The sequence below is a fragment of the Caretta caretta genome, chromosome 3 (genome assembly GCF_965140235.1).
Source record: "Caretta caretta isolate rCarCar2 chromosome 3, rCarCar1.hap1, whole genome shotgun sequence".
Lineage (NCBI taxonomy): Eukaryota > Metazoa > Chordata > Testudines > Cheloniidae > Caretta > Caretta caretta.
The window spans coordinates 82,923,509-82,938,308 of record NC_134208.1 but is presented as its reverse complement, the minus strand read 5'-3'; the positions used below and the strand labels follow the sequence as shown (position 1 = coordinate 82,938,308).

The 14,800-nt window shown below is 39.3% G+C and overlaps 1 protein-coding gene across 2 annotated transcripts in view; it reads right to left on the bottom strand.

Moving 5' to 3' along the window:
* Nucleotides 1-14,800, bottom strand: part of SOBP (sine oculis binding protein homolog) — a 140,201-nt gene that overhangs the window by 107,379 nt on the left and 18,022 nt on the right. For both annotated transcript variants that reach the window (XM_048844872.2, XM_048844870.2), the window contains exon 4: nucleotides 5,842-5,993. In XM_048844872.2, the coding sequence (XP_048700829.1) occupies nucleotides 5,842-5,993 (152 nt within the window). The remainder of the gene's footprint in view (nucleotides 1-5,841; nucleotides 5,994-14,800) is intronic.

Sequence of the window (14,800 nt, the reverse complement as noted above, 5' to 3'; positions counted from 1 at the left end):
TTGGGGGCAAACAATAGTCTGTTTACTTAGAGTTCTGTGTATTGTAATCACATAGTGGTATACATTAATTAGCCAACACAATTTGAAAGTGAAAAGAATTATCTAATGTAATATTACTCAGCACTAGATAAATGTGTATTACTTTTGACGGCCCCAATTGTTTTGCTGACACTAATTCTCAGTACACAACTGAGACAAAAATTTCCATAGTACAAAATGCATCATCTTCAGCATTTCATTCCAATGCTACAATGGAAATACCACTTGCCATTCCTTCCACCTTGAAGTGGTGGGAGGAGTAAAGCTAGATTCTCTCTTGTAGAATGATGCCATGTTTGCATGAGGGATGTCTGACTCCTCTGTCTCCTGAATGTATTACAGCCCTCTGGGAGATATGTTTTTAATGCCATATGAGCCTCACTAGGCAAGTTACCTGGCTACCTGTGCTACTGATTCATTTCAGGTATTGTAGATCAGTATTCCGCACAAGGAGAGAAAATTATAATTATTTCCATTTCCTTGTGCAACAAACTTTTAGTTTTTGATTTATGTTTCTTTGTTTGTTTGTAGAAGTGAGATTTGATTACGCTGTAAACAAAAACATTTATCATCTTTTTTTCCTGATTGTAAGGCAGTGCAAAGCAGCAACAAGGTCAAGTGTAATAAACTGCCTGACAATTTTGCACTCACTCTCTCTCCAATACCCTAGTCAAATCAAGAAAATCAGTCTCTAACATATCTATGTATGGATCTCGTAACCTGTATGAATTCAGTCTTCATTCTAGGTAGAGCCATTGGGTCATAATAAATTTGTTTTCTGACCCATTGATTCAATAAACTAATTTTAAAAATTAATCTTCTCAGGCTTCAGACTCAGTGGTCTAATTATGAATTCAATATTTTCTTTAAATGTAATATCCTGAAACTTGTGGGCCAGTGGGTTTGCAATGTGCTGCTGTGATTCTTGGACTTACATTGGCTAGTCGATAGAATGAAATCTATAAGGAAGGGAGCACTGGAACAGCTTTAACCCTAAATCTGTTCATTTACAAACAGTAGGATGAAAAACTCCCTTTCTTGCAACATTGCTTTTAATTGGTATTATTATGCACAACAGGTTATCATTATGCACTAGTTCACGGTGTACATTTGACTATGTATAGCAGACAAAACAGGAACAAGAGTTCAGATGCAGAAACAATCTAAACGTTTAATCTCTCTGCCTAAAGGGGTAGAAAAAATACGGAACTTTCTTTTATTCATTTATTATTAGTAATTTAGACAAGAGTCATATTGTGGTTGGGTCTCACTATATTTATCTGTCATATATACCTGCACTGCAGCTGGAGCACAAGGTTGAGGATTGCTACCCAGGTGTTGCTGTTCTAAAAGCCCTCTGTGACAAAATTCATGGAGAATCAATACATACCTATGACTTGGGCATACAGCAATGTAAGTCCATTCCATAGTCTAGCAATGATTCCTGTTATCCAGACTATTGCAACTCTTGGCAGGAATAGTACACGTGAGGGTGCAGGTGGTGTTGTAGTGTGCATGCAACTATGCACCTCCAACATACAGCTGCACATTAATGGTGCTTTTGTAGAGTTTGTGTGCCTTCCTTATAGATTTCATTCAATAGGGTGCTTTCAGCTGGTTTCCTCCCAGACTTTAACCCAACTGGGAATTTGTAAAGAGAGCAGCACATCAGAGCCTACATTTGCCAAATGTATTGGAGAGGATTTTTGTTTTATTTAAATGCTGAGATAATCTTAATTCTATGTGCAGCAATTGGTATTAAGATGTGTATAACTTGCATCATTATTTTATAATGTTTTGAGACATGAATGATGATTTATTCTTTACTGTTTGAACAGTCCTACAGTTTTAAGCAAGTGCTTATTATAGCAGTTCTTAGCCAGGGTGGGAGCGGGGAAGACTGCTTAATACAATCCATTAGGAAATTCAAGCCTTAAATGAAATGACCACAAAGTCCTATCAGCTCACTGAAATACAGCAGCTGTACATATTTATTGTAATACAACACTATATTGTTGCAAAGATATGCTGTTTAAAACATGCATAAGGCAGGTGAAATGTGACCATTTTACTCCTGTTTGAAAAATGAGAAGCTGTAGAGTGGTGTAACTTTTCAAATACATAAATAAACATTAGACTCGTGGAGAAGACAGGTACATGGCCAGACTAGTAATAAGAGTTTAAAAGGTCATTGGGTATACCTGAAACTTTTGCAGCCTTGTTACTTGTAAATACCAGGGAAGGTGAAGAGCTGTTTAAACTAAAAGACAATGTTGGCACATGAGTAAATGGATATAAACTGACCATGAACAAATTCAGGCCAGAAATTGGATGAAGGTTTCTAACCATTAGAGGAGTGAAGTTCTGGAACTGCCTCTCAGTAGGAATTCTGGGGGCAAACAATGTAATGAGTTTAAAGAGAGGGCTGACAAATTTATGAGTGGGATTGCATGATGGGGTTGCTTGTGATGTGCGGAGCAGGGCAAAACTTGAGAGCGTGGGGGTCCCTTCCAGTTTATGTTTTATGGCAGGACTTCAGCCAGTCACCTGCAGGGGTCAGGAAGGGATGTTTTTCCCTGCAATGTATTCTGTGGGGTTTTTGGTCTCCTTCCCCTGAAGCATCAGGGATGGCCATCATGGCAGATAGGACACTGGACAGCGTGGGAGAGTGCTCTCAGTAAGCATTCTCTCTCAGGTGCTTGGCTGGCTGGCTCTTGCTCACATGCTCAGCATCTAGCTGATCACCTTAAGAGGGGTCAGGAAGGAATTTTCCCCCAGGCCAGATTGGCAGTGACCTTGGGGATTTTCACCTTCCTCTGCAGCGCATAGAATGCGTCTCTTGCTGGGATTAACTGAGGATATCTCATTAATCAATTCCCTGCAATTGCAGGGGCATAGGGCATTGGTCCACCTCAGTCCCTCCTATTCTCTGCCTGCCTTGCACATAACAATAGTCTTCTGCGGGCTGTGATCCTTTGGTCTAATTTTGGTTGTTGGGTTAGGTGTACAGGTGCTGAGTGATACCGTGGGCTAATGGGAGTGCTTAATTTGTAATGAAAGAGATGCTGAAACTCAAACAATTAACTTCCAGGGATCAAGCGATTTTTTTTACAGCTTTCATAACTGACATGGCAAGCCCAGAGGTGCCAGGGCTCAAGCCTCGACACAAATTAAGCACTGGCTCATGGTATGCACAAGGTCACACTAGATGATCTGGTGGACCCTTCTGGCCTTAAACTCTATGACTTTGATCTTGTGCCGTGTTTCTCAAAATCCTGTTCTATTAGCTAGAGTGAAGTGAAAAATAATAAGGGCCTGCTGAACTCTACTGAACCTGCCTAACTTGAATAGCAGCATTAAAATTCCCTGAGTATTGCATCCTGTGCTTGTTCATCTGGAACACCATGAATATAGAGGTGATAGAAAGTTCTAGAATAACGTATGGGCCAGGTTCAGGTCTCAGATTCACTCATGCAGCCACAGGCTCTTACAGGTGTAACCGAGGGCGGAATTTGGTCCTTTAACTTAAATAAGGCTTTTAAGCAATGATCCAAATGCTGTCAATTGTGTTGCCTTGCCATGTCTTAATTCCTCAAGGCAAATGGGAAAGTAGGACACATGTTGATCCTTAATATTTACAGAAGAAAATCAGTTACTGTTGTGACCTATTTGAGAAAAGCGTAGAGCAATTTATTGTGGTGAAATGTGCATTTAAAAGAATAAGAACTTCTTTTGTTCTTGAGATCTATAGAAAAGGCTTAGAGGTATGCAGAGGTTTCTGTCTGAGGAGAGATTCAAAATATTTGGGACTGTTTAGTTTACAGAGGAGACAAACAGAGATGATATGATAACATATCTGATGCAAAGAATGAATGATACAAAGAAGGTATATTGGGCACTTCCCTTTACCCTTTCCTATAATACATGAAAAAGGGAACATCCAACAAAACTGACAGGCAACAAATTTAAAGCTGGTAAAGGGAATATTTATTTACATAATACATGATTAATCTGTCTCTCTTATGGCCACAAAATATAATTGGATCCTATTTTCTTAGTCATAACAGGATGACACACTGATATGGATAATGACAACATCCATAATTACATTAAGTAGAATCTTTTTAAAAGGTTTTTTAGATGGGATATAAGCCCCCTGCTTCATGGCATAAGCCAAAGACTAACACATGGGTTTTAGGCCCCACTGTGGATTAGTAATTCCATAATTGTCCTCTACAGGATTTCTTGCCCCTTCCCCTAACGCATCTGGTACTGGCCTCTGTCAGACATACAGTACTGCGCTAGATGGACAACTGGCAATTCCTATGTTCCTGTGTGCTTCCTTGCTCAAGTAAATCCTGTCACTGGAAGCCAGGGGAGTTGCAGCTGAATAAGATATGGAGTATCTTCGGTGCATTTCTGCCTACCCACCCCACATCCTCCAAATAAAAAGAGATAAACACTACACTTCACAGAAGCTTCCACATGATTGTTTAACTTGCCTATCTGCTCCAGTAAACATTATGCGCTTGATTCTCAAAGACTGCCACTAAAATTCCACTCTGCTGATTTTTACAACCTAATTCTTTAGACTTTTTTTTTTGGGGGGGGGGGGGGGGTAGAATGATGTGACCCAAATTTATAAAGGAGGGTAATTTGAAGCTACAATGTTTCTTGCATCTAAAATCCATTTTTTTTAAACTATAGATTCAAATATCAGATTGGGGGAGGGGGGATTATTTTTAAGATGACAGACTTCAAATGTTCTGCAGCACAAGAGTAAAATATGTAGGTTTAAGAAACAAAAATGTGAAGGATTTTATGAATAAATAAAGCTGTCTAGATCAATGAGTCTCACCCAAGGACTCCTCTATTACACTAATAAGTATCAAACTGCCATAGCTATTTTTTGTAACAATTAAAAGTTGGTGTGTTTTGCAGCGGTGTTCCCTTTTTGTTTTTTAAAACAGAAACACCCTATATTCTGCTGCACAAACCAGCTGCTAAAATAAACTACAGGGCAACTTCAGTCACTGCACTTTACAGATTAGAATAATTTTTGTGTCATTTCACTTTGGGAAACCAAGCCAATATTAGAATTCCATTTTAACTTGAGATAAATGATCTTTCAGATTATTGGAAACATCCTCATGCTATGATAGATGGTTTTGTCACTGCTTACCCCACACATAACACCAAAATGTCTGAGTTTTTTTTAAAGCAATAAGTCCATAATTGTTTACATTTAAAGATAAACTTTAAAAGCATGAAACTAAGGTCCTGATCCAAAGCTCACTGAAGTCAATGGAAAGACTCCCATTGCCTTCACTGCACTTTGGGTCAGGCCCTAACTGCATATGCCATCGCCAGTGATCCTGCTGCCACTGAAATCAATGACAAAACTTCTCTTGACTTCAGCTGCACAAGATATAGCCACCTACCAAAAGTAAGACTTGTAGGTCTACCTCCCTATACACAGCTATGAAGATCCCTCCCCTAGTCTTACACATAGAGCAAATATAATAAGATTCCAGAGCAGAACCATAATTCTTATTTTATAGTGCATTATTAGTATAGTCTAATTAAATTCATCCACCCTCACAAAACTCAGGCATCAAGCTGAGGGAAACTGAGAAAACAGGTTACACATTAGTAAGGGGTGATAGTCCAACAGACAATACATATGGAAAGGTAAAGGGAACAGACAAAACCATAAGAACCCAAAAAAATATTTTTTGCTAGCTATGAAATGAGACCTGAGCTAGGCCTGTGTAGAGTTACATCTTTCTTTGGCTCTCTTACCTTGTTTCTCTTGAAGTATGCTCTTCGGCAAGCTGCAAAGCACTTCTCACTGCAGAAGCATTTCACTTCACTTCCCATACTCAGGGAATAGCGCTTGATTCCCACTTTCTGGCACCAGGCACACATTATTTGTACATTTGACACATCATCTTCTACAACAAAAATATAAAAATAATGTTTATATCAGATGCAAACACCCAATCAGACATCTATGCACTTAACCTCAGAACTCTATTGCAGTAACTTTGCCTTCCTCACTCTTTGTGAGCAGAAAGAGGCAGGCTTGTGATTAACTACTTGTTCCCTAGGCAGCTGGTAGCCTGTGCCAATCAGACCAGGAGACTGGCAGAACTTCTGAGATGGATGGAAAAGGTTATCTTAAAAAATGGTGCATCTCTGAAAAGCTCTGGAGGGCCTTTCGGCTTTTTAGCATGTTTAAGAAAGTGCCTAACTGTATTTTTTAAGCCAGTAACCAACATTAAAGACCAATGTAACTAATGCTGTTATATTCCCGTTACTTAAAATCCATTATCAAGAGCCTCGGAAAAATTCTGCTCAGCAACTAGATGATAAAATACTCATGGAAGCTACTGCACCAGAGCAATGTAATGAGGGCCCTTACAAACAGGATTCTAAATGGAATGTGAGGAAGGAAAAGGAAATATCCCATTTGGGTGTTGATTCCAAATAACGACTAGAAGAGAATGGGAGGAGGTTTTCTCTGAGTAAGACTGACACAAAAATACATATTTGAATGAGAGGGGAGTTGCCTAATTGTGACCCTAAAATCTCCAAAGCAATTCTTATTATGGTTGAGTACATTTTAACTCACCAAAAGTTCTCTAAGATGTGCTATTTGACCCTGTTTTGAGTTCTTCTGACATGTACGTGGAGATTTAACTTTTTAATATTTACATTAATTTTGGTGTTATTTCCCTGAATTTTAGGGAGATCATTTCAATCATTCAAAAGAAAGTGAGTGCAGCTTTGTATTCAATGCCATTTTCCTCACCTCACAGTCCTCATCCTCTTTCCAGTATTCTTCATGTCTCTATTCTAATTTGATAAATATTTTCTAGCAACCATCTTGTACTGATTTAACCATTTCAGTTCTCTGGAGCCTCCAACTTCTTTCCCCAATTACATTCTTTGCCACTAGCTCTTTGTGCTGTTACCTACAGTTGTTTCTGTCTATCTAGAGTATGGAAGTACCTAGACTGTTGCTTTAAATTGGATTCATATAGTCAAGTGCAAGAAAATTCCCCATAATAATAAGGCTTACACAGCACTTTTCATCTTCAAATCCTGGCAACGCTACTGTGAGATCTGTGAGGTCTTATCCCCATTTTATGGAAGGAGAAACTGAACAGTTAAGTTACTCGTACAAAGCAATACAATAAATCAATGGCAAACCCATGATTTAGAACTAAGGATTCTATTCTTATATCCAGTCCATTAGACAACTTGACTTTTCAGTCACTGATATTAACTATTGTCTGGTTTCTGCGGGGGGGAAATCCCCAAAAGATTAATTGTTAAAGCAATTTTCAGTCCAGGAGTGATGGGAAGTTCATGATTCAGAGAGCCAGCCATGCAGTCATCCCATTTCCCTGTAAAGGATTTGTTTTGAAGCAATGCTGTCATCATTCTGCAAAATTATTGGCAAACTAATTTTTAGTCGAGTGATTTGGCTCCTTCCCCTGGCTATTGTAACTCAGAACTACATGCTGCATTTTATTCACCTTAGCAGAGTAAATACTGCCAGTTTAATAATGTTTTTCCTTCCACAAATTGTGTTGTGCTTTATAGTTACAAATAAAATTGTACAATGTAAAAAACTTGACCTTTTAATTTGAATCAGACTGTACACCTTTAAAACTATATTTAAGGCCAAGCCATAATGTAGATTTGTGTTTAATATGCTATAATTATGACATTTTAGCACTTACTCTTTAGAGTGGGATTTGCCAAAATCTCATAAATGTTCTAACATATTTGACATCAACGGAAATCAAATTACTTTGGGCCAAATTATAGCCAGCCACGCATGGGATCAAGAAGCTCACACTGGGGGCAGTTATAATTTTGGCTGCAGGATGCTTTGGAGTGCAGACTGGCAATAGGAGCTGCCTAGCGTTGTCATGGCCCCGGGCCTCCCCTGTGAACCAGCAGAGCTGTATTGGCAGCAGTACTAAGTACATCTATTCAAATGTGAGTCAAGAAGCTCTTTCCATCATGCTCCCCCACTGAGGGCAGTTTGCCTTAGAAAGGGCATTGTTTCTGAGAGAGTACAACTCCTTTCCCACCTTAGTGAACCTGTTCCTTTTAGAAGGCATCATTTTGCCCTGTTGAATTTACCTGGCAAAAGAAGAGCCGGGGAAGCAATAAAAACAAAGAAAAACCTCTTGCACCTGAAAACAGTAATGTGCAACATTAAAGTCACTGAATGTACTTCATATTTTCCCCTACCAATTTAAGAGCATTAACTCTTAGATTGTTCTACAACGCCCGAAAATGGAAGAGGTGCGGATGCTCCCTTTTGCAACAACCTTCATTAATGCAGAGAAGAGCTGAAAGGGGAACTCATCACCTGAGAGCAGAACTTACTTTCAAAGAGGCTAATTGCTGGGAGCACTCACTTCCAAAGTAGATAGGTTCTGTAACAATGTGGACTTAAAGAATGAGCACAAAATTCCAAAACATGAGTTTTGAAACTATTCCATAGTGTGGGCCACATCTTAATAGAGAGAATGTCTCCTGGACCACTCACTCACCTGTCTGTGAACAAACACACTCTCGCTGGTGATCAGGAAGATCACCTATCCACCCATTTACAATCACATAACATCCTTGTGGCAACAACAGCAATTGTTCCCACGAGAAAAGTAACCCTGGGAGGCTCAGTTGTACTCTGTTTTTTTGCAGCCATGCAGGTGGAGTAAGGCTCTCCTGTACCTCCTTGTGGGGCCACGTAAGGCCTTGCATTCAGCTCCTGGCAGAGAGGGAAGAATAGGAGCTGCCCACTCCCATATATATACTGTCCTCCTCTGTCTTAAATAAATCCCACTACAAGCTGCCCATCAAAACTAGCTGGGTACAAGGTGGGAGTGAATGCTTCATCCGTAAAGGACTAGTAAAACACTCCCACGCTCCAAACAGCAGTGGTGGAACTGTGGCTCAGGGATCTCTGAAGCACATGTCTCCTGGGACAGTGCAGCTAAGGCATCACCCTTTGCTCAGGGCTATACCTTAAGGCATAATCTTACCCTAAGAAAGTATATAATGTATTTTTAACTTCTCTTAATGCAATTTACCAGGTGGAAATAAGTAAGTAAAGGAGCCAGTGCCATGTGATCAGCTCTCCATGGACCACCAATGGGTGGGCCACAGACCACAGTCAGAGAATCTCGGTTCTAAAACAATGTATTTCTTTAGCTTTGAGCGAATAGGGCTGACAGATAAAGGTACACAGGATAAAATCAGGACAGGTGCAGAGCCAAGTGCTGTGGCTTATGTGGCAGGATATGTGGATGAAAGCTGGGGGCCAGATTAAAGTTCCTGATTTGTGCACATATTTTCTTCTTCTTCTTCTTTAGTTACAAGACTGTATTGAGCTTGTGAAAATATTTAATAGGAACCTTACATGACAGTATATTAACCTTAATGGTTGAACAAGCAGAGTACAACTTTTAAAACAGCTAATAGTTCAGCCACTTCTGTAATTACAAACCAAAGGCACTGAGAAATAAACCAAAAAATATCAATTAAGGTTTTGTATAGTAAGAAACAGAGTTTGGTTGTTTGGTTTTTTTTTGTCTTATTCTAAAAAGAAACTGGAATGCTCCAAAAACTGTAGTTTAAGTCTTCCATAGAAGTCAAGATTCCCATAACTTTTTCACAGACCTTCATTTCATACTAAGACTAAATTCTTCAGAATTATATTTACCAGATACTTGCCCTTCTGTTAGAAAAATGTATCAATACATAGTATCTAGCACACTCAGTGACAAGAGTTTACAGCAAGAACGCAGAAAAGAAGCGACTCTAAAACTGAACATGTTCAGGAGGCTTGTCTACCCTCAATCTTTTCCAAGATTCTTTTATATGATTACATTAGGCCAGGTCTACAATGAGCATTTTTCCAGTGTAACTATACCAGTATATTATACTGACAAAGTGCTCCTCGTATGGACACAATGTATGCTGTCAAAACTGCATTTTGTATCAGTCTCGTTTATTTCAGACCACTTGTGCAAAATATGCTATCCTAGCAAAACCACAATTTTGCCAGCATGACTGCATCTACGCTTGTGGCTTTTGTGAGTACAGCTCTGTTGGTCAGGAATCACACCTCAGAGCATCCCTGACTGACACAGGTATGATAGTAACGTCCGTAGTGCAGATCTGGCCTTCATATCATCATATTTTACAGTTGGTAAGACAAAGATAAAGTTAATTTTGGAAACTCTTCAATTGTTTTGCCAACTCTGTATTACTCCCGTGGGGTCCATTCCTGCCAGGTGTTTAGCACCTCTTTAGAGGTGCTGAGCAATACCACTATACTTTACACTCAACATTTATCAAAGGTAATGACAGTATTCACAGGCATCAGACAAGCAAGACTTAGCACAAAGTAAGTAGTAACAAGTGAGTTTTCAGCAGAACATCCACACGGATGTTTTCTATAAACACACCAGGTATTAGAACCACACATTTATTTCATTTACTGCTCGAGATCTGAATTTCCAGCCTCTATTTTAGTGAGATCTCAGCTCTTCAGAAAAGTTATTCTGGGAGTTCCAATCTTGTGTTTTTCTGCTCCTGGGTTATGTCATTAGGTGCTGAAAGAGTGCTCCCTGCAACTGCTGCACATATAGTGCTTATATACATCTCTTTATGGTTCTTAGCCTCTGTATTTTTCATAATGAACAATGCAATAAGCTCAGTATGTTTTCAGTGTTAAATCATGTTCCCAAAGGGAGCAGTTTGTACAACAAGATAAAATTATCATATTATAATAACTAAATATGCATCAGGCTAGAGCATGCTTCAATTAAGCATCAAAAGTTTGCACTTTCTCTTTAGGTCTTAATTAAGCAGAATGGTGTTGGGGATTTTGTATTGGTTGGTTTTGTTTTTCCCTTCAAACCAATGTGAAGGACCTATCGAAAACTGTCCTTCTTAAAGCCACCAAGTAGCAGTTTTGGCGAATCCCTGTTATATATACAGTAGTCATAATATGTGGGGTGGGGGGGAAGGAACAGAAAGTAACCAAGAATAATAAGAGTAAATCCTTTCTTTATAGCTCTGACCCATAATCCAGGCAAACAAGCAAGGCCTATTGTATTAGCAGGATGAATTCCCTAAGATTCTGGTGCTAAATCCTGCTTGTTTTATTCACAGTTTATGACTACAACATTCTAATAATGTTATTTTAAGTTATCCAATCTGCACTTACAACCCTAACTCTAGTTTCAAGAGTTTTGGGAAACTAAATGCAGTTAATGGCCCTGATCCTGCAATGAGCTCTGTGCAGGTGGTCCAAACATTGGCGCTGGAACACTTTTAATAGCGGGGGTGCTGAAAGCCAGCCCCCTTACCCTGTCTGCCCCACCAACCCCCCCAAGCTGGGGCCGGGAGCAGGGCCATGTCTCCGGGAGGGAGGGACCTGGCCAGGGGTAAGGTAGCTGAGGCTGGGGCCACAGCTGGGGGTGGGCCCCGGGCCAGAAATGGAGCCCCAGGAACGGAGTCGGCAGCTGGGACCCTATGTAAAACCTGGGGGTGCTCCAGCACCCCCCAGCACACCTAGTTCCCGCACCTATAGGTCCAAAGGATTTCATTTCATAAACTCCTTGAACTCCATTCAGCCTGGGGAATTTACAGCCTAGTGAGATTGTAAATTCTTTTAACCTGAACTGTTTTGCAAGAAGAGTTTCTAAACTGGCTAGGGCTATGCAGTTCTGGCACTGAAAGGGTTATGTCTGGAGAAGTAATGTTTTGGACCTGGAACTTAAAAGGTTACATCTGCAGGGACTGAGTAAACTACAGAAGTGGTATCTGTGCTCCAGCACTGAAAGGTTTACACCTGCATGAAATGGTATGGGGAAACTGTACCTGTGATCTGGTACAGAAAGAGCTACATCTTCAGAGAAACCAATGGGAAGAATAGGAGGGGAGCCATGAACTTTGGCATTCCCTGTCCTTCCTGAGTCCCTCTCTTCAGACCTGTTTCCTAGCCTTCCAGGCTCTTTCCCACTCAAGCCTTTCAGTAGCAGTGCCTATTTTCCTTTTCTCTAAAAAGAAAAGGAGGACTTGTGGCACCTTAGAGACTAACAAATTTATTTGAGCGTAAGCTTTCATGAGCTACAGCTCACTTCATCGGATGCATTCAGTGGAAAATACAATGGGGAGATTTATTTACCTGATCACTCTCCTTACAGTGTGTATGGTAACACCCATTGTTTCATGTTCTTTGTGTATATAAATCTCCCCACTGTATTTTCCACTGAATGCATCCGATGAAGTGAGCTGTAGTTCACGAAAGTTTATGCTCAAATAAATTTGTTAGTCTCTAAGGTGCCACAAGTCCTCCTTTTCTTTTTGCGGATACAGACTAACACCTGCTACTCTGAAACCTTCCTTTTCTCTATTTTCCTATTCTTTCTCTCCTCAATGCTCCACCTACAAGCCAGAGGCTTGCCCTTTAAAGGAATTTGGAGCCTAACTACGTTTAATGAGCACAAGTGATCTCCTGCTGCATCCTATTAGCCCCTGGCTGGGAGAGAACCATGAATTTTATTTAATTCACTGGGGCACACAGTCAACCTTTTTACCCTTTTTCAAGACTATTTTTTGCAATGAAAAGGACAAAAACTTATTTTTTTAAAGAATGAAATCTTAGATTCTCTAGCATCTAAAGTGTTAAAATCAAACTTTATTAGCTGTACTGGGGCCTGCCAGAATTTACATAATGATTAATTCTGGAGTTCTTCAATCCAAAAACACTAGCTTTCCATTGAGGATAAGCAAATAAAACCAATTTGGATTTTCCATACCAAGCAGCTTTTGGGATAAAATATTCCCAAGTCAGACTCCTCCAAAATAATTTTGCACACTCATATGTTTAAAATGTCTTGTCTGACTAACCTCAATTTAAAAAAAAAATCTGGAGGTTTTTCTAGGACATCCATCACCACCATATCTAAGCACTGACCCTGTGACTGGATGACATGCTTGACAAATTTCAGGTGTTGAAAGCAGCTTTATAAAACAGTTATGAGAGGGAAATCAGAGAAATGGCTTGTAATGGAAAGCTTGTTACAACTGTAGCTGTGTAATCACTACAGTGACTCTATAATGTTTCCTTTTGAAAGGAATCTTGAAGTAGGCAAAATGGTAAAAAAAATGGTAAAATGGAGTGTCCCAGTTCTTTTAAAAGTTGTTTTGGGAAACCACTGCTTCTCTCTATTTTCTATGCCTGAGTTACGAGGCATATTTTCATATATAGCACAATAAGAACTGAATGCATAATACAAATGTATACTGGCATGTGGGCAGGTTTTAAGCATGCAAGCACACAGGCACAGATTACAAAAGGAGTGTGGGAACTCCCTTCTTATTCATCACATGCTATTACAGTGCATGTGTGGACTTTACGATTTTCTTTCTGGCACAAAGGAAAAACACTCTGCTGTCCAAAGAGAGCAAAAAGCATTGACATGGTGCTGGAATTAGAGAAGACTGGTAACCAATGGCATGTTAAAACAACATAAAAACAACCTATTATTACTGAAAGCTAGATAATTGTATCTGAAAAAATGAATGTGGATAAATAACAAATAGACACTTATAAAAGCTACATTGATACTACTGGACAGTACATATGTACCACATGGAAATGGTGCAAAAATTCAAGTGGGAACAGGATGCCTGTACACACTAAAGGAATATTAGTTGTCAAATACAAAGGAGGTGAAAACCAGCAATAGTAGCAGGCAGGTACAAATGTCCAGTGTTGGCCCACTGGACAAAATAGCCTAACAAACTCCATCAACACAGCCCTTCCAAATACACACACAATTTTCAGAGACACTGAGTCATTTTGCAACCTTTCTCGATCAGTCTCAGGAGTCCAGAGAAGCCTTTGGTTAATTCCCTTCAGTCATACAGAGAAGAAAATAGATTAATAGACTACAATAATTTCAAACAAAGAAAACAAGAGGAGACGAAGTCAAGTAGTAAGCACAAGAAGAATCATGGTTGTGGACTTGTTAGAAAGTTAAACCTGCAATAGGAAAAATAGTAAAACATTGCTCAGATCAGTGTCAAATGAAATCAGAAGAAGGAATAAGAGTTGAAAAATAATGACATGGGAGTCAGAGTACACTAAAATTGAAACCACCTCAGTATATAACATTAGGGCTAGTCCTGCCGCTGTTATTTAAGCAAAACTGCTATTGAGCTGTGCCTGAATAAGGACAGAAGGATTGGGAATACAGCAATGGGACCATGGGGAATTTAGATAGGTAATCTTGGAGTTAATTTTACAACCAAGTTTATAAACCCTGGATAGAAAGCATTTTAAAATTCATCCCAGACTTCTAAATTCTTCCTACAGCATTTGAATCTTGATCATTTTTACAGCACACACTTCTAGAGAGTCCTTAGGGCTAGAACTAATATCTACTTTTATGCATTGCACACTGATGGTACGCCGTTATAATAATAATGAGAATGAGTTATCTAAGTGCACTTGTACTTGTAACAAAATTGTAAACTTCCATTCAAATATCCAGCTCTGATAAATAATATAGCTCATTTCTTTCGAAAATACCTCTCTTAATTATTCATCTTAGCATTCAAACATAACATTTCCTTGTTCCAAGTTTTCTTGACTTTTTTTCAAACATACAGTTTTATAATCTGATTTAATGTCACTTCCAAAATCTAAACATGCTTA